This window comes from Aspergillus ochraceoroseus, assembly GCF_002846915.1.
Source record: "Aspergillus ochraceoroseus IBT 24754 chromosome Unknown P175scaffold_3, whole genome shotgun sequence".
Classification (NCBI taxonomy): Eukaryota; Fungi; Ascomycota; class Eurotiomycetes; order Eurotiales; family Aspergillaceae; genus Aspergillus; species Aspergillus ochraceoroseus.
In genome coordinates, this window is record NW_024468478.1 from 1,964,263 (window position 1) to 1,989,871 (window position 25,609).

The 25,609-nt window shown below is 39.7% G+C and overlaps 7 protein-coding genes across 7 annotated transcripts; 3 read left to right on the forward strand and 4 right to left on the reverse strand.

The window, feature by feature from the left end:
* Window positions 1-10,025: 10,025 nt before the first annotated feature.
* On the reverse strand, window positions 10,026-10,761 carry P175DRAFT_0434832 (cytochrome c oxidase subunit VIa; the record flags this gene model as incomplete). Its single annotated transcript, XM_040893692.1, has 4 exons — window positions 10,026-10,071; window positions 10,242-10,412; window positions 10,479-10,503; window positions 10,590-10,761. The coding sequence occupies 4 exons, from the start codon at window positions 10,759-10,761 to the stop codon at window positions 10,026-10,028; spliced, it is 414 nt and encodes a 137-aa protein (XP_040753343.1).
* Window positions 10,762-11,073: 312 nt separating this feature from the next.
* On the forward strand, window positions 11,074-13,487 carry P175DRAFT_0477718 (DNA-(apurinic or apyrimidinic site) lyase APN2). Its single transcript, XM_040895328.1, has 6 exons — window positions 11,074-11,184; window positions 11,252-11,264; window positions 11,315-11,360; window positions 11,405-11,537; window positions 11,584-12,293; window positions 12,345-13,487. Exons 1-6 carry the CDS (start codon window positions 11,157-11,159, stop codon window positions 13,254-13,256), a joined length of 1,842 nt encoding a protein of 613 aa, XP_040753344.1. The 5' UTR covers window positions 11,074-11,156; the 3' UTR covers window positions 13,257-13,487.
* Window positions 13,488-13,755: 268 nt separating this feature from the next.
* P175DRAFT_0457183 (putative anaphase-promoting complex subunit Apc5) lies at window positions 13,756-16,668 on the reverse strand. Its single transcript, XM_040894648.1, has 7 exons — window positions 15,705-16,668; window positions 15,567-15,660; window positions 15,104-15,515; window positions 14,933-15,056; window positions 14,781-14,887; window positions 14,594-14,730; window positions 13,756-14,546 (listed from the first exon to the last, which is right to left on the reverse strand). The coding sequence occupies exons 1-7, from the start codon at window positions 16,420-16,422 to the stop codon at window positions 13,823-13,825; spliced, it is 2,316 nt and encodes a 771-aa protein (XP_040753345.1). The 5' UTR covers window positions 16,423-16,668; the 3' UTR covers window positions 13,756-13,822.
* Window positions 16,669-17,030: 362 nt separating this feature from the next.
* On the forward strand, window positions 17,031-17,507 carry P175DRAFT_0434107 (uncharacterized protein; the record flags this gene model as incomplete). The annotated part of the gene is made up of 2 exons (XM_040893637.1): window positions 17,031-17,239; window positions 17,330-17,507. 2 exons carry the CDS (start codon window positions 17,031-17,033, stop codon window positions 17,505-17,507), a joined length of 387 nt encoding a protein of 128 aa, XP_040753346.1.
* Window positions 17,508-17,857: 350 nt separating this feature from the next.
* P175DRAFT_0492568 (dipeptidyl peptidase III) lies at window positions 17,858-20,088 on the forward strand (the record flags this gene model as incomplete). Its single annotated transcript, XM_040895898.1, has 7 exons — window positions 17,858-17,986; window positions 18,011-18,809; window positions 18,861-18,939; window positions 19,018-19,430; window positions 19,490-19,563; window positions 19,619-19,642; window positions 19,702-20,088. 7 exons carry the CDS (start codon window positions 17,858-17,860, stop codon window positions 20,086-20,088), a joined length of 1,905 nt encoding a protein of 634 aa, XP_040753347.1.
* Window positions 20,089-20,978: 890 nt separating this feature from the next.
* P175DRAFT_0531498 (uncharacterized protein) lies at window positions 20,979-22,304 on the reverse strand (the record flags this gene model as incomplete). The annotated part of the gene is made up of 1 exon (XM_040899879.1): window positions 20,979-22,304. The coding sequence occupies one exon, from the start codon at window positions 22,302-22,304 to the stop codon at window positions 20,979-20,981; it is 1,326 nt and encodes a 441-aa protein (XP_040753348.1).
* Window positions 22,305-23,018: 714 nt separating this feature from the next.
* Window positions 23,019-24,938, reverse strand: P175DRAFT_0457194 (uncharacterized protein). The gene is made up of 4 exons (XM_040894649.1): window positions 24,897-24,938; window positions 24,474-24,811; window positions 23,931-24,390; window positions 23,019-23,840 (listed from the first exon to the last, which is right to left on the reverse strand). Exons 1-4 carry the CDS (start codon window positions 24,909-24,911, stop codon window positions 23,133-23,135), a joined length of 1,521 nt encoding a protein of 506 aa, XP_040753349.1. The 5' UTR covers window positions 24,912-24,938; the 3' UTR covers window positions 23,019-23,132.
* Window positions 24,939-25,609: the final 671 nt, after the last annotated feature.

Below are 25,609 nucleotides of genomic sequence, written 5' to 3' on the forward strand. Positions count from 1 at the left end.
TAAGATTATTACTAATTTAAGATTAAATATTAATAGTTAATACTAAATATACTTTATTAAATAACCTATTACTAATAAACTAATCTCCCTATTACTAATACTATAATTATTATTTAATAAAGCTTATCTATAAAATAAGAAGCTTTAATCTATTCTAAATATCTTAAAGAATAGTTTATTAAGATATCCTAATATTATACTAGCTAATTATAGATATATTAATCTATATTTAAGATATTAAGATTAACTTTATATATTTAATTATAATAAAATAAAAATTAAAATATTAAAATTTTATTATAAAAATTCTATTACTAGATATTTTAAAAGAATTAAAATATATAAACTAATATTATATAAATATTTCTAGTCTAGAATTTATAAATATATTAATTAATAAGTTTAAAATTATTATTTTTATTACTAAATTATTTCTTTCTAAGAAATAAAGTAAGGAATATTAAAGTTTTTACTAATTTTTAAATATACCTAGTAAAATATAAGTATAGATTTTATTATATATTTATTATTAAGTAATAATTATAATACTATCCTAATTATAATTAATTATTTAATAAAGATAAAGTACTTCCTCCTTTATACTAGAATAATTAATATTAAAGGAGTAATTAATCTATTTCTTAAATATATTTAGAAATTCTATAGTATTCCTAAAATAATTATATTAGATTATAGAGTCTAATTTATTATTATTTTCTAAAAATATCTAATATTCTATCTAAAGATTTATAACTTATTATTTATTATTTATTATTCTAAGATTAATAATTAAACTAAATATATTAATATTATCTTAGAATAATACTTATAAGTTGTAAGAGCATGCGATTCGGGCAACATGTCTAAACCATTGGACTAAAAGGTCACTATGATCAGACCTGATATCTGATCTGCCTGAATCCCACCTTATATACCTAGTAATCATTGCCTTGGCACTAGTGCACCTAGTGCACGCCGTGACAACTATCTCCTTCCTTGAGATAAGGCTTGACCGCAAGCCGACTAGCATATATTCAGTAGGGACCCCCAGCCCTAAGCCAGCTAGGCTAAGCTAAGGGCTGTGAGCAGGTAGGCGTGGTTCAAATCTGGTAGTGCAACCAGGTCTAGCAGGGGACCTCTAGCACCTATCTAGGTCTAGCAGGATTTTTAACCAAGCCCTAGCACCTATTCGGCCTAGTGGGACTCTCTACCCAACCCTAGTACCTATCTAGGTCTAGTGGGACTACCTAACCCTAGGACTTAATTATCATTGTCGCACACATAATGACACCAGCCGGATTCGAACCACAGCTATCTACCTATCAGGTCTAATCATACTTGTAAGAGCATGTGATTCAGGCAATATATCTAAACTATTGGACTAAAAGGTCACTATAATCAGACCTGATGTCTAATCTGCCCGAATCCCACCTTATATACCTAGTAATCATTGCCTTGGCACTAGTGCACCTAGTGCACGCCGTGACATAAGTATATATATTATATTTATAAAATAATTAATTTAAATAATTATTAATAATTAAATTTATTATTAACTTTATTTATTCTAAGTCTATAAAAGTATTATTATTTATAACTAATTATAGATTCTATTTAATATTAAGATTTAAATTAAGCTATTTTATTATTTATTTTATTAAGAAAAATATTAAAAAGTTTATTAATATTATATATAAGATTTATAAATTTATTTATATTAAAATTTTATTTATTTAAATTTATTATAAAATATAAACTAATTATTAAAAATAATCTATATATTATTATATTATAAAATAAGAAATCTAGCTAGATATTTATAATATTTAAATATTTTATTTATAAAAAAAATTAAATTAAAAAAATTTTAAATTATATTATATTAAAAAAATTATTAATTTATATATTTATAAATTTAAATTACTTAAAAATATAAAAATCTATTTTATATTTAATATATTTTTATTCTATCTTATTATTAATAACCCTTTATCTAGTTAATATCCTAATCTATTACTACTTATTAAAGTAGAAGGATTAGAAGAATAAGAAGTTAAAAAAGTTCTTAATTTTTAATAAATTTATTAAAATTATAGTAAACTTAAATTATAATATACTATTAAATAAATTAAATATAATAAATTAATTAAAGAGCCTACTAAATATCTAAAAAATATTTACTAATTAATAAATAATTACTACCTTTATTATCCTAAGAAACTCTAGTTAATTTCTTCCTAGTCTTAATAGAGCTTAATCCTAAGAAGGAGGGTACTATTATAATATAAAGCTATAGTACCTATCTAGTTAGATTCTACCTTAACTATCTACTCTTATTCCTGTATTTAAGCTATATTATCCTTAATCCTATTATAGCTCTTCGAGCTATGTCCTATCTATTACCTGATACCTACTATTCTGCTATTCTGTCTGGTTAGCTCCTAGTCAATGAATATCTGAATCCAACTCTGCCCCCTGACAATATAGCTATAGAAAGTTCTTATTTATTATTATTAGTATTACTAGTATTTTTAGTTTTTTAAGGTATATTTAGAGCATAAAGTCAGGTATATTAAATTCTTATATAATCTTCGCAATATTTAGTTTTTTTTACTTTTTAATCATGGTAATTGTAAGCGTCTCACTGGCGAGGCGCTTGGGTATGGGTAGTGTTGGTAAAGGAAGCAAAGCTACATAGAGTATGAGGATAGTAGGAAGGTATTAGAAATAATAAAATAAAGTACTTGCCTCTTAGTACTTTAGGGGTTATTATATTATTATTTATATTACCTAGTTAAGTTACCAGCATGATATAGGTAACTTAAATATTACTATTCTTTTAATTATTTTTAATTACTAGGTATATAATTTAGTATATAGTTTAGCATGTGATTATATGTTATATAGTTATTATAATAATTACCTCCCCTCTCCTTAGCAGCACGTCCGCGCGCTATATATACTACACCTAATCTAGCTTAGTGCTCTATTAAGGAGGAGCTAGTCCTAGTTAATATAATATAACCTACTTTTTTATTTAATACTAGAAATAATAATAATATATATAATATTACTTCTATTAATTATATTTTATTAAATAAGATATAAATAATATTATATTTTACTTTAAATAGAATAATAGATAGGAATAAGTAATTTACTAGATATATTAATAGTAGGTAAAGGTATTATTATAATATAAATATTATAAGGGAATACTCCTCTATATATATTCCTCCTAGCTTAATCCATATTCTAAAAAGTCCCTCCTAATAGGTTAATATATTATACTAAGTAAGTTACTATTACTTAGGTATTATAGTAATAACTAACTATATTATAGATCTTATAGCTCTCTTAAAGTATTCTTTATCTAGTGCTATACTGGCCGTGTCTCTATAGAAGAGAGCCTATTTAGTTACTATTATTTCTTTCTCTATAAGTACCTTTATTCTAGCAGTATAAGTCTATTATACTAACTATTTATAGGCTCCTACAGCAAACCCCCCTGTATCTATACTAATTATAGTACTTATAACCCCTGTTACTACTAGTATATCTCTTGTAGTTCCTGCTATTACTACTTTATTATCTAGTAGGATTATATCCCCCTTATCCTTTATAACTATTCCTAGTATTATAATAACTCCTGCCATCTCTCCTTCTACTTCTTCCACTGCAGTGACTCTAGCTACTCCTGCCACTATTATCACGCCAGCTCCCATTATCACGCCGGCTCCCGTTATTACACTGGCTGCTGCTATAGCCCTAGCTACTCTGACTATTCTAGTTACCTCTGCTGGCCCGGCCACCATCACATGGATACTATGTTACCTGTATTATACCAAGTCTTGGTAATATATAAACAATAGTCTTATAGAAGCCTGTTCCTATATGCGCCTAAATCTAGAATAATAGTATACTTAATATACCTGCTTATATAAAAAGTACTTCCCTATTATCCTACCTATATAAGTTAGTCTTAGGGAAATTCAGATAATATCTAGTAAGGTAGCAGGCATGGCAGCCTGTGCCTGATAAGCTTATACTACTAAGATTTTTATCTATTATCTCAAGACTAAGAACTAGACAGAGAGGTTACTTTAGTCTATTAACTATAATATATTTTACCTGCTTAACATGCAGCATATTAGGAGTAGTATAATAGAGTTAGAGGATAGTAATAAGGAAATTTAGGATAATTATAATAATTAGAGATTTATTAATATTATAGTATAGGTACTTTATTATTTTTATTTTTATATAGTAAAATTAAGTTATTTTCTTAAAATTCCTTAATACCTATAATATACTTCTATTAAACCTTAAAATCTAGTAGGAAAAAAAGGAAGAGTAGTACTATTAATATATTTTTATAATCTTTTTAATTTCTTAACCTTATTAACTTATTATTTTTATATTTTATTATTTTATAATATTTTACTAGTATCTTGCCTGTATCTTATTTATATAATAGAACTTATTTAGGATATCTTATATATTTTTTAAGTCTTTTACTAATTATTAAGTATTCTTATATATTAGCTATTCTTTTTATTTAACTAGGTATTAGTCTTTACTATATAGCTTTTATTATATAATAATCTATTCTACCTCCTATTCTTTCTTATTATTAATAATAACTAGCTAGGGTAGTATTAGTAAGTTACTATCTCTTATATTCTATTCCTTGAGGAGTAATATATAGAAAACTAGGTAGATTTTTCTATATAATCTAGATAGTTGCAGGCAATATACCTATTAATCTATTATCTTAACTATTTTAAATAGCCCTTTATATTTAGTATCTAGCTTCTTGCTAGGCCTCCATATATAGATATTCTTTATAGATAGTAGTACCTATTAGCCTATATAATATTTAGTTAGGTAATACCTCCTGTTATAGCTCCTTACTTGCTATTTAATAGTATGATGCAGGCTCTCTTCCAGCTAATAGTATTTTACTTATAGTTAGTTAAGTCATTCTTTTACTACTATAATCATGCCAGAATCCCTAATATTAGCAAGCTTAAGTAGTACTAGCTAGTAGCTATATTATATCTTATAAGGGAACATCCCTGATAATATATTTTTTGTATTATTATATGTAAATTTTACTATATCTAGCTAGTTTGCCTAATTAGTTTATTAGTAACTAATATAGATCCTTAGATAGGTCTCTAATATCTAGTTCTAATATTCTATTTAGCTATCTATTTATAGGTAAAATATAGTACTTAATTATTCTTTAACTTAAAGCTCTTAGCATAGCTAGATTTAATATTTACTAGTAAAGAACAAGCTATAGTTACTTACTAGGCTCCTTAATACTCTTATTTTAAGCATGATCTCTTCTATAAATATATTAGCTAGCTCCTTAATATTAATATTCCCTATTATTAGGAGGTATTTAGCTCCCTTAGTATATTAGTCTATAATTACTAAGATAGTATTATACACGTGCCCCTTTTATATTAATAGTAGTAAGCCTATAATAAAGTCTAGAGTTAGGTCCTACCAAGGGTGTTCTAGCACCAGGAGCTTTGTGAGCTGGCCTGGTAGAAGCTATCTAGGTATCTTTATCTTCTAGTAAATTAGATAACTTTTTATATACTCCTTAATATTATATTATAGGGTATTCTAGTAGAACTTTTATTTAATAAGGTCTAATATCTTCTCTTAACTAAAGTAGCCTGTATATAGGTTATTATAGTATACTCTTAGTAATTCTTAGTATATTACTTAATTAGAAGGAATATAAATAGCCTTACTATATTATACTAGCCTATTACTATTAATATACTATCTATTCTTATAAGTTTACCTTTATTTAATATTATTCCTGAACTGCTTTATTATTTCTTATTTAGGTAGTTTCCCTACTATTTAAGTATGCCTCTAGTATGCTAGGTATTCCTTACTAGTATTGCTCTAAATTTAACTTACATGGGTATTCTTATATTATATTTTCTAAAGTAAGTCTTATAGAGTGATTAATAGTATCCTGCAGGCTTGCTTGTTACTAGCTACCTTTCATACTAGTATTCTTTAGGTTAAAAGTTCTAGATTTTTTAACCATATAATTAGGGTCTCTCAGGGAGTTATTATCTTACTCCTATCTTGATTATTTTATAAACCTCCTAGCTTTACCTAAAGTATAGGCAAGAGTTCCTTAGCTATATCTTATTAGACAGGTTTATAATCCTTTTACCTTAAAAGTATATTAGCTAGGTTAAAGCTACCAAGCCAATATTTAATCTAGAAATTATATATTACTAGAAGCTTAGCCTATCTAGCCTAGTATTAATTTAAAGTCTTAATAATATAAAAATATTTTAAATTTATATAATTTATCTGCACGTGTATTATATATAAGTTACCTTTAAGGTAGTAGTATCATACCTTAAAGTATTTTACTATAGCTAGTAATTCTTAATTATAAGTTTTATACCTCCTCTCTACTTTAATTAACTTCTTTAAGTAGAAGGCCACAGGTTACTAAGTAGCATGCCATATCTTCGCGGACTAGACACTATTATATTATATTAGGATTCCTATAATTATAAAATCTAATATATTAATTACTAGGAATATCTCTTATTCCAGGTTAAAATACTACAGTACTAAGAGTCTAGAGAATGCCTGCTTTAGTACCTTAAAGGTACTTTAACTATTCTTTATTATCTTAAAGGGGCCACTCTTTCTCCCCTTTACTATCCTTTTTAGTATATTACTTAGTAAGGCAGTAATCTTAAAGTACTAGTAAATAAATCTTTGAAAATATCCTATAAATCCCAGGAATACTTGAATATTATAGAATAAATATAGTTCTAGCTAGTTATCTATAGTATATACCTATTTAAAATCTATTTAGATTCTTTTAATTCCTATAATAAAGTTAAGGAAATATACTTCCTCCTAGTAAAAGCTATACTTTAAAAGTTTTATATAAAGGTTATGCTTCTAGAGGTATAATAGTACTTTATTAATATAGTACTCATGCTTTTCCTCTATTTATAAGTAAATTAGGATATTATCTAGATATATTATATAAAATTTATTCAGGATCCCCTTTATTACTTTATTAATATATACTTAAAAGGTAGCTAGGGTATTATATAATTTAAAAGGTATAACTAAATATTTATAATATCTATACCTTATATAAAATACTATCTTCTACTTGTTACCCTAATAGATATAAATCTAGTAATAAGTATCTTATAGATCTAGTTTAATAAATTATTTAGTACTAACTAATTAGTCTATTAATTTATTAATTTATAGGAGGGGATATTAGTTCTTAATAGTAATTATATTCAGGCCCCTATAATCTATATAGAGCTATAGTAACTTATTAGCCTTTTATATGAAAAGCACCAGCGTGCCTGCTATACTTATTAAGGGCTGGATCTATCCTTTTTCTAATATTTAATTAATATACTCCCTTAAGATTACTAACTCTATCCTTAATATACTATATAGCTAGCTTATTAATAGTACTATACTAGTAACTAATAATATATTATAACTAGCTTTTTTAGAGAGAAGTACCTCTACCTCTTTTTCTAAGAATATTAATTTCTATTCTTTATAATATTTAGGGAGAGCCCTTATTATACTATTATTATTATATAGTTAGCTTAAGACTAGTATAGTAAGTTCTTGCCTTATTATACTCTTAAATTACTTGAGTAATTTAATTTTAATCTTTAACTTTTTCTCTTAGTAATACTAGGTATTTATTACTAAGAAGATATTAGGATTAACTAGGCTTAACTAGCTATACTCTAGAATTAGTTAATATTCTTTTTCTTCTAAATTTATTATATAATATTTTATATTAAATTCTCTAGTTTTATTAAGGCTATCTATAATTTAGCTCTTTACCTAGAATCTCGTGTAATATAATACTATTAAGCTATTAGTAAAATACATAGGTTACTCTATCTTTATTTTATTAAGGTTTATTCCTTCTTTAACTAAGAAATAATAGGAAATAAAGTTCTTATTTACTCTAGTATCTATAAGTGCCCTTATCATAATCTATTTTTTGCCTACTAGAATAGCTATAGTAGCTAGAAGGGGTTCTACTAGTACCTCTTTATTCTATTAGAGTACTAGAAATTCTAGAATATTTAATTATTATTAGTCCTAGTCCTCTAATTTTCCTGCCCCCTTAATACCTTCTTTATGCTGGGGGTATTTTCTTATAATATAACTAATTTAATTATACTAGTAGTATTAGCCTTCCTTTTATTAGTTCTAGTAATTTTGCTACTCTTCCTTTAATTTTTTCTACTAGAATTTATTTAGTTAGGGATTTATTACTTTATTATTATCTTTCTTTCTCTTTCTTAAGTTATCCTTTAATATACAAGACCCCAGGAATTAGTTTAGTTATATCCTATTTAGCTTTTCCTACTTTTCTTATTTCTGAAGTTTCTTGTACCTTGCCCCTAGTTTAGTAACTTTAGCTAGACTTTATAGTATTATTACATCCTACTAGATTTCCTTGTGTAATTTAGGCTAGACTATTTAGATAGCTAGCTAGTAGAGGAATCCTTTAAGATTAGCTTTAATTATTAGGATAAATTCTTCTATCTAGGTTATTAGGATTTATATACTCTATTATAGTTCTTATCTCATGTATAGGAGCTAGTAAGCTATTATCTACCTGTAATCTCTCTCTAGTTCTAGAAAATTCTATAGGAACTTAGTAAACTCTATATAAGTAAGTTCTTTAAGATTTACTTTATATTTAGAATACTATACCTGCTTTATATTATTTTTTAGGCAACCTATAATATAGTAGACCTTAGCTATATTATTTTTATAGAGTTTCTCTTATAACCTAAAGTAGTCTTAGAGATCTTCTAGGAAGATATTAAGTTTTTTTAGGTTTTATATCTTAAAAAACTTAGGTTTAGGTACTTTCTCCCTACCTATCTATATAACTTGTGCTATATATTAGGCCATGTACTATAGCTTATCATCTTCTATTAACTTGATAGGTTGGCGCTAGAGAGTTGCTGGTGCTATTAAACCTTTCTTAATAATAGTTTCTAGAACTATAGTTATAGATTCTATAGAGTTTAAATCTACTACTCCTTAGAAGAAGGAGTAAATAATCCTTCTTATACTTACTATATTACTTTACTTAGTTAAGAAAGTACTTTAAATTATAAGTATCTTACTAGTAAGGTGCTTGGGTATAAGTAATATTAGTAAAGGAAGCAAAGCTATATAGAGTACAAGAATAATAGGAAGGTATTAGAAGTAATAAAATAAAGTACTTATTTCTCAGCACTTCAGGGGTTATTATATTACTATTTATATTATCTAGTTAAGTTGCTGGTGCAGCGCAGGCAACTTGAATGTTGCTGTTCTCCTGATTACCCTCGGTTACTAGGTATGTGGTTCGGCATGTGGTTCGGCATGTGGTTGCATGTCACGTGGTCGCCGTGACAGTAATAGCTTCAAGTAAGCAAGATTTATTGAAATCTAGAGATTTAGGCATGTTATATTATAATAATAATAAAAATAAGTTGAAATATTAAAAATCACGAAGAATGTGTGATCGCGAAGAATGTGTGGCGCACCTAAAGCAGGTAGCGGTTTGGGTGGGCAGAAAGGCATGGATATGGCGCCACCCTTTCCCCCGATCCCCAGCCGGTCCTTCATGGCATGACAGAGCAGTAAGGCAACTTTTAATAATTACAATCCCAATTACCATTGTGGATGACTGCCAGCGGGAGTATATGAATTTTCGAGCTGTAAATTGTGCAAAGAACACTCCATGTATATTTATATCGGTTTGATTGAGGGTTGATAACAGGGTTCAAAAAGGATGTAGCGTACAAAGGAAACTCAAAGAAGCATAGTAGGGAGCTATCCGCTTTCGACAACCGATATTTCAACAACCTGTGACTTTCCATCTGCCGGGGTTTCCCCTTATTTTCGGGTTAAATGTACATGTCCCTTGACTCTCGGAAAACGCTGGGTGCCAATTCACAAAAGACCATTTAGGTAGCCTTGTCCTTGTTGTGGTAGTTGACGCTCGAGTTCCAGCTGTGACATGATTAGTATTTAATCTCGGAAGAAATTCGAGGTTTTAGGGAGAGATTCAGGAGGGGTTAAGGTCGTATCCGGAGGACTGAGAGGGGAAATTGGAACTCACAAGATGGTCTAAGAAAACAAGTTAAGTTAGCAAATTTTCCGTTAGATTCTCTAATATCGACCAAAAACTGACCTTGTCACCATCGCCCCAAGGGAAGTTCTTGGAGCGGATGTTCTGGTAGGGATACTCGACACGCTCCTCAAGAGGAGCCATGTGCTCCCAGTGCTCCCAATGCTCCTCCCAGAGGTTGTAGGCGTTCAGACCGGCGAGGATCAGGCAAGGAGCGACGGCACTAGAGGTTATAAGCATGGCTGCGTTCATAACCGAGGGCAGAGAGGTATTCAATGGCTCAACATACTAGACGGAGAGCTTGCGCCAGAGATCTGCACAGCCAATTGGTTAGTGTCGCCATATTCATCATTCTCAAGCAGCTCATAGGCCCCAAGAGATCAATCGAGGGTATACACACCACTGGTGGAAGCAGCGTGATGCTTGACAGCAGCCCGCTCGCGGTTGAATGCGTTGTCGACAATCCAAGGAAGCTTGGGCTCGGTGCTGTTGAAACGGCGCTGAACGGCAGAGCGAACCGGAGCGGAACGCACCTGCTGGGAAAGACGAAGGATGCTGCGTTGAGAGAACATATTGTGCAGAGGGACAACCGAGTGGCTCACAGCTGCGATCTTGATCTTTAGACGGTGGGATTATCACCAGACGTCGGGCCTTCCGGGTTAACGAGGCAAAAGCCGTTTAGCGTCTCCCGTGATTCGTTCCGGCGCTGGATTATGTCAGCAGCTTTTTCCCGTGATGTCACGCCCGATGGTCACGTGTCAGGATGCGACAGACTCAACGCTTTTGGAAACGAGATCATAATAACTAGTGCATGCTCGTTGATATCACCCGCGATTGGCGGTGATTTGCGTCTTCTAGCTTCTTTATGTGTTGACCCAGATTATTCGGACTGGTATCTCTAGGTAGTTATAGAGATTGGTATCCCTGCCAGGCAGAATATGGACAATCTACGTCCATAGTCGCCGGCATGGGGTTTCGCATCACAACATGGAATGGTGAGCCTATTCTATAAATTTCGTCTGTCAAAGAGAGGTATTGTACAATCCTGCTAATCTTATATAGTCAACGGAATTAGGTGCGCGGGCTCGTTTATTATTTCCACGACCAGTCGCTCATTATAAGTAGAAATCCATTTTCATATGAACCATGGAGAAGCACGCGGACTTTCGAGGTAAGCTTCTACTCTCTCTTCAAGATCTGTAACTGACGAATTAGTCCATGTTTGACATACTGGAAGCCGATATTGTTGTGTTTCAGGAGACCAAAATCCAGCGGAAAGACCTCAGAGATGACATGGTTATGGTACCAGGGTGGGATTGCTATTTTAGTCTGCCTAGAGTAAAAAAAGGTCAGGATAGTAAACTCGATGAAAATTTCCTCGCTAACTTTGTCAGGTTATTCTGGGGTTGTTATATACACTCGTAACGCGACGTGTGCCCCGATCCGTGCTGAGGAAGGGCTTACCGGGACGCTTTGCCCACCAAATTCTTCAGTCTCGTTTCGAGATCTTCCTGGGGATCAGCAAATTGGGGGCTATCCGACCCTGGAGCAGCTATCGTTGCTTGAAGTGGATGCAGCGGTTCTTGACTCTGAAGGACGCTGTGTCATCCTTGAATTCCCGGCTTTCGTTCTCTTAGGGGTTTATTGTCCGGCTAACCGAGATGAAACCCGGGATAATTTTCGACATAGTTTCCTCGACCTCTTAGATGCTCGCGTCCGGAATTTAGTCGCCATGGGTAAAAGAGTTTTCGTAACAGGGGATCTGAACATTTCAACCGGCATGATCGATTCAGCTCATGCGTCCGAAAATATCCGCAAAGGTAGCTTAACAGAGGACGAATACATCTCCGCACCAGCACGCCGATTTTTCAACCATCTTTTATCCGGGGGAAAGGTCGTCGGTGAGCGTGATGAGGGGAGAGAACAGCCAGTTCTCCACGATATTTGTAGGTCCTTTCACCCTGACCGTCGAGCGATGTATACCTGCTGGGAACAAAGAATCAATGCTCGACCCGGAAACTACGGCGCACGGATAGACTATGTTCTTAGTAGCTTGGATATGCAGAATTGGTTCTCTGATTCTAATATCCAAGAAGGCCTGATGGTATGCTTCCAACCTACTGCAACTAAAATCAGGCTAACTGAAGATGTGTAGGGATCGGACCATTGCCCGGTATTCGCCGTCTTTAAGGATATCGTCCCTTTGGATGGAGACCAGGTCAGTATCCACGATCTGATGAACCCCTCTGGGGTGTTTGAAAACGGGAAGCGCCTGGAAGAATATAGCCCCAAGCTCCTGCTTCCACTTTCGGGGCGGCTGATCCCAGAGTTCGACAAGCGGAGAAGCATCAAAGACATGTTTATGCGTAAACCGAGTAGCGTCACTCCGAAATCGTCGTCTACAACATCACACCCTCCTTCGACCAAGGAGAAAGCGCCGAGTGTGAAAAACATGGAGAGTCCCCCGACAAAGTCGCCTTGCAGCGTTTCTGCTCCGCTTTCCGAAACTGCCCAAAGCAAAGGCACAGTTCGCAAGCGGTCGGACAAAACTGAACTCCCATCCGTTAAGCGTTCAAAACCCATGATTACTCAATCAACGTCGGGGCAGAGTTCTCTCAAGGGATTTTTCAAGCCCAAGTCTACGCCGGTCAGTGAAACTCAAACTTCCAGTCGAAGTGAGAACGGATCTGCATCTGGGGAAGCTATCGAGCCGTTATCTGCGGACAGCACAACATCCACCATCCAACCAGAAGCAGAAGAACAGGCTGTGAACTGGAAGGACGAGATAAATTCGCCAGTGACATCCCAAGAGGAAACGCCCTTTATCGATCCAATCGTCAGCAAGGAGGACTGGTCGAAGCTCTTTACCAGGAAATCTCCTCCCAAGTGCGAAGGCCATGACGAACCCTGTGTCAGCTTGAAAACCAAGAAGCCTGGGATTAACTGCGGGCGATCATTTTGGATTTGCCCCAGGCCTTTAGGGCCCAGCGGGAATAAGGAAAGGGGAACCGGATGGCGATGTTCGACGTTTATCTGGGCCAGCGACTGGGATTCTTCGACTATGTAGACTACACAGGAGTAGTTTTGGCATATTATCTCCCGGGTTTAGAGCAATGACCTTTTATAAATTCATTGCTTTATTCTGAAGTCATGTCGGTTCGTAAAAAACATCAGCACTACGGTCACATCTCTCCCGCAATCTAAAGGGAAAGTAGAAGAAAAGCTATACATCCGAAATCCAAGCTATAAGAAGATGGCCGGGATGACTCCGATATCCAGCCCCCCCCCCCCCCCCCCCGCGACTATACTCGGGACAAGCATCAAGTATGGACCGCTCTACTTTCACTAGCCGTGATTCAGTTGAATACCTGTGGAGGGCGGGTCGTGGGAGGTGAGTGTTGGGTGGGAGGTTGCGCTGAAGCCCTTGGGGTCGGATGAGAAGAGGTGGCTGATAGGATGGTATATTTGTATTTATATTTTAATTTTATATAAATCATGCTACAGTTGGATTCATGGTTGTTGGTGACCAGTACTCCCAGTCCGAGATGTCTACATTTGATATTCCCAACAAGCAGCATCAGGTTACGAAAGGAAATTGATTCATTTACTTCTCTATAAAACTGCATATAACTCCTAGGTAGACCTACGCCCCCCTCCCTGTTTTTGAAGATCCAAGTACTTCGCCGCATAATCATTAGCAAGAACCAAATCCCCCGTCAAATGCATCACAGTAGCCTTCTTCGCCATCATTTCACACTGTCCCCGAATATCCTCAATTTCCTCGTACTGCTCGTAAGCACAATCCAAATACCCCAGCGCGCGATTCATGTACTCCTTTTTCGCGGGGGTGTTCTGGCCCTCCGTCCATAGCTTGCCCGCGAGCCCCATATTCGCATCCACCAGGATGGAGTACGCATACGCGGCGAGATCGCAGTCGTTGGACTCGAGGATCTGAGGCATGATGCTCTCGACCATCTCCGAGACCGCCGGAAACTCTTTCAGGCTGAGAAGCACCCGTGCGAGCACGCAGATCGCTTCCCATAAGCCCGGGAGTAATCGAGACCGGTGGGCGATGCTTGCAGCCCGCATGGCCAAGGAGAAGCCGCGTTGCGGATGGTCTGTCTTGTCGAAGATGCGGGCCTTCAGGCACAGGAGCTTGACTTGGGATTGTATGTCGAAGTTCTCTTGGTGGATGGATTGTGCGGTATTTTCGATGGCCTCTAGCGCACGCGCGTAGTTGCCTTGGCGGATCATGAATTCGATAGAGAGGAAGGACAGCAGAAGCGATAAATCGTTATCGGGGAGGTCGATTGCTTGGAGTTGGGAGAGCAAGTAACTCGCAGCCACTTTATCATCACTAGAGGCTGTTAGATGTAGTCTCGACTACGTGTGTGCGGGACCTACTTGTAGATTTTCCGGCGCAGTTGCAGGATTCCGGAGAAGAATGCCCAGTACTGGCTTGTTTTTAGAGATCGAAGCTTCTCTGGCGTCATTTGGTTCATGTGGGCCAGGACTTCGCTATAGCAACCCTGCTGCGCGAGCTATAGGGAATCAGTACGGGGATATTGAAGTCATGCAGGGCTTTCCTTACCAGCTCGCAGCTTCGAAATGTGCTTTTTAGATAGTCTTCAAATGGCGCATTGTTTGCGTAGCAATGCCGGAATATCTCGCTGCTAAGCCACGCGAGATGCGTCACGCCTGAAAGAGTCAGCTAGGGATAGGTCCCAAGATAAGACAACAGACCTATTCTTGAGTACAGCGCAGTCTGGAGTAACAGCTGTGGGCCCATGGAGTTTAAGAGATGCTTCGTGACATTGAGATGGGATGCACGGACGATATTTTCGATAGAAGACGCGAGGCTCTCGCCCTTGCAAGGGTCAGAAATAGACTGTTGGCTGTAGAAAAGAGACTTACGTTCTGTAGCTCGAGCTTAGCTTCACTAAGAAGGGTTGTACTGAGTAGACTCCACATCTCAGTCTCTTTTGCCTTCGCTTTGAGGAAGGCAAGACCTTCCTTTTCATTGCCCAGCATCCCGGTATTTTGGACGTCTTTCATCTGTTCCGGGAAGGCTTTGCCAAAATGATACAGCCAACTCATACAGAAATTTAGACAGTTCATATCATGAGACTCTCGAGCAATAGAAACGGCTTCCTGCATGGCAGACACAGCCTCCCCATGGCACCCGAAATCCGCCTGAAGTATGGCCAGATTGAGAAGCGCATATTGATAGGAACTTTTATCGCGGTTATGCATCGTGTAATCAAAGTAGCGATGCAGATTGTCGAATGACGACGGGTAGTCGCCTGCCCTCCAAGAATCGAGAAATCTGACAGTGTCAACCCTGCGCCAGGAGATAATGTCAGGCTTCGAGGCTCACCTCAGGTAGTGTATTAAATTAGGTAGAGTTACACCGGATAGAATGATAGTCTCCAGTTGGCTCTTCATGCCTTCTGGAACTCTTCCTCCGAATCCTGTCCGAGTTAGAGAAGAATCCCACAAAGGAAGGCATTCGTACGCTGTAATTCTCCGATTTGGAACTCGAGCAGCCGCTCAACTTCTTTCGTACTGATATATCGGTCGTCTTGAGCATCGTCTTCAATATTCCCGTAGGCTACGTGTGCAAGATGACTCCTCGTGTCCAAGCCGAGTTCGAGCAAATTGATGTCCACCGGGGCCTGCTCCTCGGATGGGTTTTTGCGCGCCCACACGTGGTACGTCGGGAGGCGGTATTGGACGAATCCTTTCCATAGTTTGACAGAATCGTGGAATTGCAGCCTAGTAAATTCCAGCTGGGCTCTTCTGACAAAGGCACCTAAGGGGGAGCACCTCGCCAGACGCATGGGGCCCGATTCGGGAGCCAGACCTGCATCTCGCTCGCGAATCTGCTCCTCGCGGGTTTTCGCCAGAATATCAGATATTTCTGTGAAAAAGACCTCGAGTGCGTCACAGGAATCGATGGACCATATCTTCTTGAGAAAGAGATCCCAGACGGAACGCCCGGGAATGGAGGATTGGTGGCTTAGTAGCGCATCTTCTAGATCGGAGATCGATACGGAATGTTGTTGTTTCCACTCTTCCGATGACGACTGTCGGTTGCCCGGCTCCAAGGGACTTACATGCGATACGAGGAACGAGAGAACATGGATGGCAGAGGAGTTGGGGACAACGCCTTCAGTGTAGATGGAGATCAGAGAGAGCAAAGCTATTTTGGATGGAGTGAGATAACGACTCATGGCGCCTGTGAAGTGTGCATGGCTCTTGGAGCTTGGGTCCGGGTGTTTGGGCTGTCTTCCACCAGGTCCCGTGAAATGAAAGCCGTGTTGAGGGGTTGAAAAGACGCGTATCCAACGCGTTGGCTTGCAGTGATAGGTGAAGGGAAAGAGAATATGTTATTTTCAATAAGGTTGGCAGGTTCAACGACGAGCTTGATTGATGAAAAGTTGGATCAAGAAGGTATTCCTGTTAAGCGAAGCAGAAGCCATGTGGCATGCTTGAGGTTGTACATATAATCCAGTCTTATATTCTATTCAGTACATACGACCATAGGAAGTGGAGAACAGGGCTTCCCGTCCGCTCAGCCGTACTTAAGCCACTTGCCGGTCAGTTAGTAGTATGGTGGGTGACCACATGCGAATCCTGACTGTTGTATGTTTTTCTATCATTTCTTTTTATCTTTTTATCTTTTTTGATTACTTTTATTGTTTTAGTTTGGTTTCGCTATTGCTGGATTCGAGTTATCTTATTGTGGACGAAATCAAATCCATCCTGGTGAGTTACAGCAAAAGGTGGCCTTTCCTAACTGCCTACTCAACCACGAACACAAATTAGAGAAAAGAACAAAATGCCCATCATCACAGATTTCAAACTCCCCAGTTCAGCAGATACCTTGGACATCTCGGTTTTCTTCATCTCTTTCCATGCCTCTCCTGATCCAAATACACGGAAACCATGGTGTCCCGATGTTGCTGCTGCATTGCCGTATCTTCAAGAGGCCTTTTCCGCGCCCAACGCACCGCAGGTGGCTTTTGTTGATGTTGGGCAGCGAGATGAGTATGTATCCCTCTGTCTTCCCCAGCCCATCTCTCTTCTGAGAGGATTGCGCGACGTCATAGAACTAGGATATTCACTGATTGTTTCCAGATGGAGGGAGCCTTTCAACGTTTACCGAACCAAGTGGAACGTGAGCAATCTTCCCACTTTAGTTCGCTATGAGCAGGTGGATGGCAAGACGACGGAGGTAGGCCGGTTGGTGGAAGGTGAAATTCTTGACAAGGTCCGGCTCCAGAAGTTTGTTAGCAGCCGGCCGGCGCAGATATAAGGATCAGTATGACTAGAATCTATTTATTGGAGACTGCCATACCTTACTACTGTATTAATGACTGTTGCTGAATCGCTTGTTATCACTTGAAATTCATATTTGGTTTCTAAATCATGTCTTGAGCAGTTGTGCAACAGAAACGAGGTTCTCTACATCTTGAAGAACCATTGCATGCTTACAAGCACATCTGCAGATTCCAAAGAAACTCGTGGTCTCATGTGCGGGGTCTGCACTGAGCGGAACACCACCAAAGATCCAATTTTACCTTCCAGACAGACGCAACTACCACCTCATGATGGCCAAACCTACGACAGGTATCCGCAGAGGCCAATGGGATATTCGACTTCATCATGGCCTTGTATCGTTGTTGTGATGGTGATTGGGAGCGACTCAGTATGAGCAGAAAGATCCAAACAGAGGACCTTCAGAAGTTTCTCGATTATGCTGCCTTGTTCCTGTCCAATATTGGCAATTACTTCGTGAGTAATTATAAAATTCTCTAGTCGCTGTACTTAACACTCCATCCAGGGCTCAGGAGACCAAAAGTTCGTGCCTGGAATGCTTCCGGCTATCCTGCCGCTGGAGAGCTGCTTAACCGCGTGATGGAACCCATGTTTCAACTGCCTCCGAACAGTTTGGGGCATCCCGGTCCCTTTACTCAGACTAGGTATTGTCTTGGAGCAGACTGTCTAGCATCCTCAGAGGACGTTGCTTCAATATCGAAGCTTATGGAGGATCTATCGATTCACCCTGAAAACACTCGCTTGAGGAGATATCGAGCCTCCGGCCGTGACAGTTACGACATTTTACAAGCATCAGTCGTCGAGAGCAAGTTTATTTGCAACACTGGCGATGAGCTGTCAACAAACGGGAAACGAATCCAGCTGATAAGAGGCGATCACAAGGACGAGCTTGAGCAAATATGCCAGAGCTTGCGTCAATCAATCAACTATGCGTCAAACCCTGCACAACAGCTACTGTTGCGAAAGTCTATGGACAGCTTCCTGGTTGGCGACCTGGAGCTTTATAAGAATGCCCAAAAGATTTGGGTAATTGATAAGGCCCCGTCAGTGGAAACCGTTATTGGCTTTATTGAGCCTTACCGAGATCCGCTAGGTATCCGTGCCGAATTTGAAGGAATAGTTGGAATACCTGATCCTACAGCAACCGAGACACTAAGGAAGCTGGCAAGCGTGGCGGACAAGTTTGTCTTCAAGCTGCCTTGGGTAGAGGGGAATGGTGGAAGAAAGGGCCCGTTCGAAAAAGAGCTTTTCGACCCTCCAGACTTTTCAAGCGTTCAAAGTAAGATAAACTGACTACCGCTTTCCGCTCCGTCTTCACGAACAAGCAAAGGGAGAAGATTGACAGTTGGCGCAATCAAGGTCTCGCATATTGTTCGAGTATTATTTTCCAGGGAATCAATCTACCGAATGTGAGTGGTTAGGGATTAATATCAACGTGTCATCAGAGTGCTAAGGCGAGCAGTATAACGACATAAGACAGGAGATAGGCTACAAGATATTATTTTCTCCAATCGTATGGCTGCTGAAAGAATCCGGCCCAGAGGTTTGCATATGGTGAATGAAGCCGAGCGAGAAACTTTTCGGAGTCACCGGTTTCATTCCTACTACATTTGGGTTGTCCTACATGCGATCTTGGGACATGGCACCGGAAAGTTTCTTACTGAAATTTCCAAGGGGAATTACAACTTTGATCTGACAAACCCACCCCTTAACCCGCTCACTGGAAACCCGGTCAGTTGTTGGTATCACTTGGGTCAAACTTGGACCGGGGTATTCGGTGATCTTGCGACGACTGTGGACGAATGCAGAGCAGATCTCGTCGGGGCTTATTTGATTGATGAGCCGGGTATACTGACGCTCTTCGGCTATACGGATCAGAGCGAGATTAAATGTCAAGATCGTAAGACTATCTGTCCACCGCGTTGTTTACAACAAGTCCTAACGACATGGCTGCAATAGTTGTCTACAATCTGTACTTACAGCTGGGCATTGATGGACTCCGAGGGTTGGAAAATTATGATCCTATCACAGAAGTAAGAAGACCGTCCAACATGCAGACATGAATATTTCGCTAACTCTCTTTGATAGCACTGGGGCCAAGCACATAGTCGAGTATGTTTGTTTCACTCTTCTGCCAAAATGTTCTTCGAGTTACTTACATTCCGCGTTAGGCTCACTTCGCTATATTTCGATATCTACTTCGCAACAGCGATGGTCTTTACACGGTTCTTTGCGATCCCGTCAATCAAAAATTGACATTGAACGTTGATCGGTCAAACACGATTCAAAAGGGTAAACCGTGTTTGGGCCGAATGCTCTTAACGTTGCACATCTATCGTTGTACGGCTGATATCTCCCACTGCCGAGAATTTTACGAGGATCTTTCGCATGTGGATGCCCAAGCGTTGCAATGGAGGGACATCATTCTCTTCCATAAAGAGCCTCCATTAGCATTCTGTCATGCAAATACTTTCCTCCACGGAGATCAAGTTCGTTTGAAAGAGTACGAACCCACAGCCCAGGGCGTGATTCAAAGTTGGGCGGAAAGAGAAATATAATAACCATCTGACGCGACTATACCTGCAACAAAGGCAATCTTGTTACCATCCAAGTAATCCAATTGTATTCGAAAAGAAGCGGGACCGACATGGCTGGCCCGAAAACATGGACGCAGAACAGGCAACAGCCAGAAAAATGGGAAAGAGGCAGTAGGGGTAAGCATAAGCCGTACCATATGACCAGCCTTGACACCTGTTATCAGCTCTTTCTTCCTTGGAGAATGGAAGTTCCAAAGGGGAGGGAGATTTGGGAAGAAAGAGTCGGTAGGGAAAACAACCAGAGGAGGGAGAACGGTTCTGATATACTAGAGGTACTGATGGCAGGTCCTCGCTTTCTATGGCAAAGTATAAATCAATCTTGGACAAGTAACAGTCTCTAACCAACTTACTAGAGCTGCGTGGAATGGCACCCGAAGCAACTACCTACTTTGTATGTAGATCTAGAAAACCCTGGTCATCGGGGTTCACACTTCTACAACATTTGAACCCGAGATTTCTCGTGATAGTCTTCGGAAATTAGCTTCGACATATCGTCCTGCAGGATAAAACTTAAACCTAATGACAGTGGTGTATAATCCGGATTTACAGCTAGGCATCGGATCGGCGGGCTGCGAATTAGAGGACTATGATCCCATATCAAAGGTGATGTACTCAAATTGAAAGTAAATGCCCTGCTAACTTTGTGTAGAGATGGCATATTTAAGCATCTTCTTCGGGACAGAATTGACATTTCCTCTACGGATCAGGAGGCTTCGAGATGGAGGATATTACTCTTCTCCACAAGGACCGCGTTTGCATTCTGCCACACAAGCACTTGCCTTCAGGGGACACCGTTATATTCAGGGAGTAGCACAAAACATATATGGACCTTCGTTGATCTGGGGCGGTTTTCATTGGAGCAGCTGCACCAGCTGCAGGATAACCTGTAATAGTGCCATAAGGGATCCAAAGGCCCCGAAAACGATCACAGCCCAGAACGTTAACCAATTCGCGGAGTCTCTTTTATCGCGCCAGAGTTGCATCAGCGTGCGAGGGGTTTTCGTCGTCAGGTATCTCTGCAGGACGATGATACGATACCGTAGGACTGGAAAGTCCCGCGGCAAGTGGTATATTTCTCTTTCAGCCAGATGTGGATCATTATATCGTTGTACGAGGCATAGTTTAGAAAGCAGTGGATCGCAGCTTTCTTTCGACGCCAGTAGGAACGGATCTAGGGAACGAAAAATACGTCGGGACTTGGGTGACTGTCCGAATAACAGCCGGTAGGAAAGCAAGGTCTCCAGAAGGAAGTGATTGATATCGTCTTCCGTCGCCCATTGGCATCGCAGCCTGCTTGTTGTTGCGCAGGCATGGAGGGCTCCTCGGGTCCCACGTTGGAACGCCAGTAAGGTTTGCTGGCAGAACGAAGGGAATTGAAAGATCGAAAGCTCGTTGGTGACCGAATTGAATTCCAAGTGACAAGATAGTGAATCTACCCACCTAATTCTAATCCCGGCTATCGAGATCAGACTATAGACATTGAATGTCCTAGTGTTCAACTCAAGGCGTTGGTGGAATTCTCGCTGGACATCTTCGTTGTCGTCTAGGCAGGCATTTTTAGAGGGAAGGAGGATGCCGAACCCCATCAGCAATTCACTTAGTGAGCTTTGCGCACAGGCATGAGTGTCCTGAAGCAAATACATATGTGTATAAGGACAGCAACCCTCTCCTTCGTCAATTGCAAGTTGCAGCAACGGACTGGGGATGTTGTCCAGGACCACAGGTTTAAACAGCATAGTTTGCCACCCCAACACGTTAAAAACCAAATATCTAGAATATCCAAGGTGCTCACTGGTCATTTCTGCTTTTAGAACACCGTTATCCTGCAGCTGGCCTATAATTCCGTCCACGGTCATTGACTTTGTGGAAGTGATGCACTTTGATATTGCATCGTAAGCCGAGAGAAAACGATCCCAGCGGACGGCTTCGTCACAATGTTCCCGATTTGTTTGGAAAACATCGAACAGTACCGTGGGCAGCGTTCGAAACCGAGCTGAAAGCCATGCATTGTACCAATCCGGGGCCCCAGGGACAGTATGACTTCGAATAACTTCCGGCGGGAACTGCCCTACCCTAGACAGCCTAGGCCAGGTCAGTGATTTGACCTTGGGCACAAGCAGCAAAGACGGCCGTTTGGTAGACTTGGTTCTGATTGGCCGTCGGAAATGTTTTGCCATGCCTGAATTGGGTATGATACATGTAGTTATGGGAAATGCGGCGGCTAAGCCAAGGATTATTTTACTTCGCAAAGAGGAAGACAAAGAGGGTGGCCACCCCTTTATCATGGTTTCGTATAACATGAGGCTACTGTCTTGGGGCTTAGTACGAGGCTGAGGAGGCAGGCGCTAAAGGCTACATGTCTCTCTGTCCATTCAATCTCGTTGATTCCGCGGTCTTAATTTTTCAAGTATTGTTCGGTAATCATCATCCGCGGCAAGTTCTTCACGATAGTCATCCAAAGCTTTCCTCCAGAGAGGAGATAAATCTGCGTCGTTGAATCCGGCCATCGTAGCTCAGGGTATTGCACGAGTATCATCAAGGGGGAAACAGAAGAGGAAACCTGGATATTTCAGAATGAGGGGAGAAATGTAAAAGAGAAAGGAAAGGAAAGGAAAGGAAGGTCTCCTAATGATCATCCGCTTCTGTATTACAGCAGCAGGCTGTGGTTTGAGATCAAATCACAGAGGAGAGTTACGCGCGGAGGTGGATGCTATTTTCACTCAGTATGCATATCAAGCCTTAGCACACTGTCTGGATGTGATTTCGGCGACTTGGGCGCCTAACTTCCATCTACTCCGTCAAATGATAAATCTTGTTGAATCAGTAGCATTCTAAACTGTTTGATAAATAGGAATCTCCTTCCTAGGCTATTAGTTTTATCCAGAAGAGCCAACCCTTGATGTATTCCAATCTATAAAGAACGCTTAGTAGCTAGGCGCAGAATATATAATCACCTGAATCTTTCTCAAGACACTGAAATGGGCGCCAAACAATGATAGAGAAGACTACTCGTGTTTGAGACCTGTTTTTGTTTCGGTATGTTCCTCACTGAGAGGCTGGCTGACGATGAAAGCGCTCGCAACGACAGCAATGCCAGCCATGCAAGTGTACATGATCCACAAATTCCGTAGCCCCGAAGAAAACGCATCAGCCACGATGCGGACCTTTGAAGGATCACCAATAGACTTTATGATTTCGGTGCTAGCCGCTGCTGAAGCGCCAGTAAGTTGCTGCGCTATTTCATCCACCAGCCCTGCCTGCTCTAGCACTCCTCTTTCCTTGGCCATGCTGTTCTCGAAAACCACCCCGCCCACCACAATCGAGACAGACATGGCCATAGTTCGGATGAAGCCTAACATGGCCGTGGCGCTTGCTGTATCCTTTTGCGTCACCCTTGATTGCAAGGCAATCAGTGGAGATGCAAACAATATGGCCGATCCGGCGCCTGCAAGGATTTGGAAGAAAATCAACTCGACGAGAGAGGAAGCTGGGCCAAGTCGGATAAATAGCCCTGTCCCAAGCGTAAGGAGGCTGGTTCCTATCCAGATCAGTTCCACGAATTTGCCTGTACTGTGGACTAACCAGGCTGAAATTCCGCTGAAAAAGCCTTCAGCAATAACGAGAGGGAGAAGGAGGAATCCCGATTGCATAGGGCTTGCTTGCTTGGCTGATTGGAAGTATAGAGGGAGCCAATATTCGCAGGCAATGGACACCTACGCAGGTTGCTTCCATGGTTAAAATGCACATTGTGACACATAAACCATGACCAAAAGAAGAAGAAGAAATACTGAGGGTTCACTCACTGCTCCATGGAATAAAGTAACTAACGACACAGCAACATTGGATCGGTTTTGGAAAATCCACAGAGGCATCAGTGGGTATTTGGCGACATACTTCTCCCCGTAGAAGAATACACCCAAGAACAAGGACCCAAACACAAGAAGGCAACCCACTTGGGAGGAATTCCAGGCAAAGGTTTCCCCTCCAAAGTTTAGGCCCAAGAGCACCATCAGGGTGAAGCCCAGGATAGACAGACTTCCTAGCCAGTCAATGGCCTTCAATCCGTCTGTGACTTTCGTGCCCGGATTATGGACGTCCAAGTACATGAACAGCAATATGAATGCGATTCCGCAGACAGGAAGATTTATCCAGAAGTTCCATCGCCAGGAGACAAACTCCGAAAACACCCCCCCGAGGATGGGTCCAAGGCCGCCAGCAATAGTCCACATGAATTCAAGAATCCCCATGTAGAGACTTCGGTGCCTGAGTGCGTGTCAGAGGAAAGCTGGCCCGACACGCCTACCGGGGATAGTGGTGTCCGAAAACAAACACGCGTGGGAACTGACCTGACGCTAAATAAATCGGATACAACGATCATGACGAGCTGTAGTAGTCCACCGCCTGCCACACCTTGCAGGGCTCGACCAGCGATCAACATCTCCATGTCCACCGCGGCCGCGCAAACTATAGAGCTGAGGAAGAACCACAGGACAGCAACCAGGAGAACTGGTTTGCGGCCCCATATATCGGAAATCTTGGCCCATATCGGGGCCGCAGCCGCACTTGCCAATAGGTAGGCGGCCCCAATCCAGGTATAGCCGCTCGCAGAATGTAGGCGCGAGGTGATGGTTGGTAGTGAGGTAGAAACAATAGTCTGGTCCAGAGCGGCTATTAATAGAGACAGCTAGAAACGTGCGGGGTGTAGTTAGTGTCTGGTTTCTTTACATTTATCTAAAGTGGATGACAAGTAATGGCAAGAAACCACTTACACAGAGCGCCACCATAATAGCGAATACCTGAATCTTTCCACGCACAGGTTCGGGATTGCTTGGCTCTTCTGGCAAACCAGTATCTTGGTGAATCTTCGAGGCTTCATTACATATTTGTTCGGGACATCTCGTCCGGATAGCATCGCTAGACGCGATTATAGAACTGTCAATAACGGATGCCAGCTCAATAGAGTGATCATGCACACTGCCGACATGTGGCACAACCATTATGCGTGGTAGATAGATGATTACGGAACTCATTTTCTTTGGGGATTCATCTCCTTATTTATATATATTAAGGGTCGTGTTAGGCACACACCCCCTCTTGATATCCTCGCACCCCTTACATTATCCACACACCCCCATTACCTAATTAGGAAATTATAGATCACGTGATAGAAAATTTTTGCTGGGTAGTATAATAGTATAGTTAGTACCTATACTATCTTACTAATTTATATATAAATTTAGTACTTAATATAATTAATAAAGTAGTCTTATTATTATATTCTTTTAATTGTATAAAATACTTTATTAGTTGACTAATTAAATAGCCTTATTTAGAATTTTATTAGTTCTTATCCCTAAGCCACGCAGCTGCTCGCCTATAGCCAGCTTGCTAACTATACTATAGTGCTTCCTTGCCCTAATGTAAGAGCATGCGATTCGGGCAACATGTCTAAACCATTGGACCAAAAGGTTACTATAATCAG

Coding starts and splice junctions, on each gene's coding strand:
- P175DRAFT_0457194 (XM_040894649.1), bottom strand. Junction 24,391..24,473: donor TCCGATTTATTTAGCGTCAG/GTCAGTTCCCAC, acceptor ACACGCACTCAG/GCACCGAAGTCTCTACATGG. Junction 23,841..23,930: donor TTACTTTATTCCATGGAGCA/GTGAGTGAACCC, acceptor CAACCTGCGTAG/GTGTCCATTGCCTGCGAATA.
- P175DRAFT_0457183 (XM_040894648.1), bottom strand. CDS start 16,422: ATGAGTCGTTATCTCACTCCATCCAAAATAGCTTTGCTCTCTCTGATC. Junction 15,661..15,704: donor CCAAATCGGAGAATTACAGC/GTACGAATGCCT, acceptor TAACTCGGACAG/GATTCGGAGGAAGAGTTCCA. Junction 14,547..14,593: donor CTGCGCCGGAAAATCTACAA/GTAGGTCCCGCA, acceptor AACAGCCTCTAG/TGATGATAAAGTGGCTGCGA.
- P175DRAFT_0477718 (XM_040895328.1), top strand. CDS start 11,157: ATGGGGTTTCGCATCACAACATGGAATG. Junction 11,361..11,404: donor GAAGCACGCGGACTTTCGAG/GTAAGCTTCTAC, acceptor CTGACGAATTAG/TCCATGTTTGACATACTGGA. Junction 11,538..11,583: donor TCTGCCTAGAGTAAAAAAAG/GTCAGGATAGTA, acceptor TAACTTTGTCAG/GTTATTCTGGGGTTGTTATA.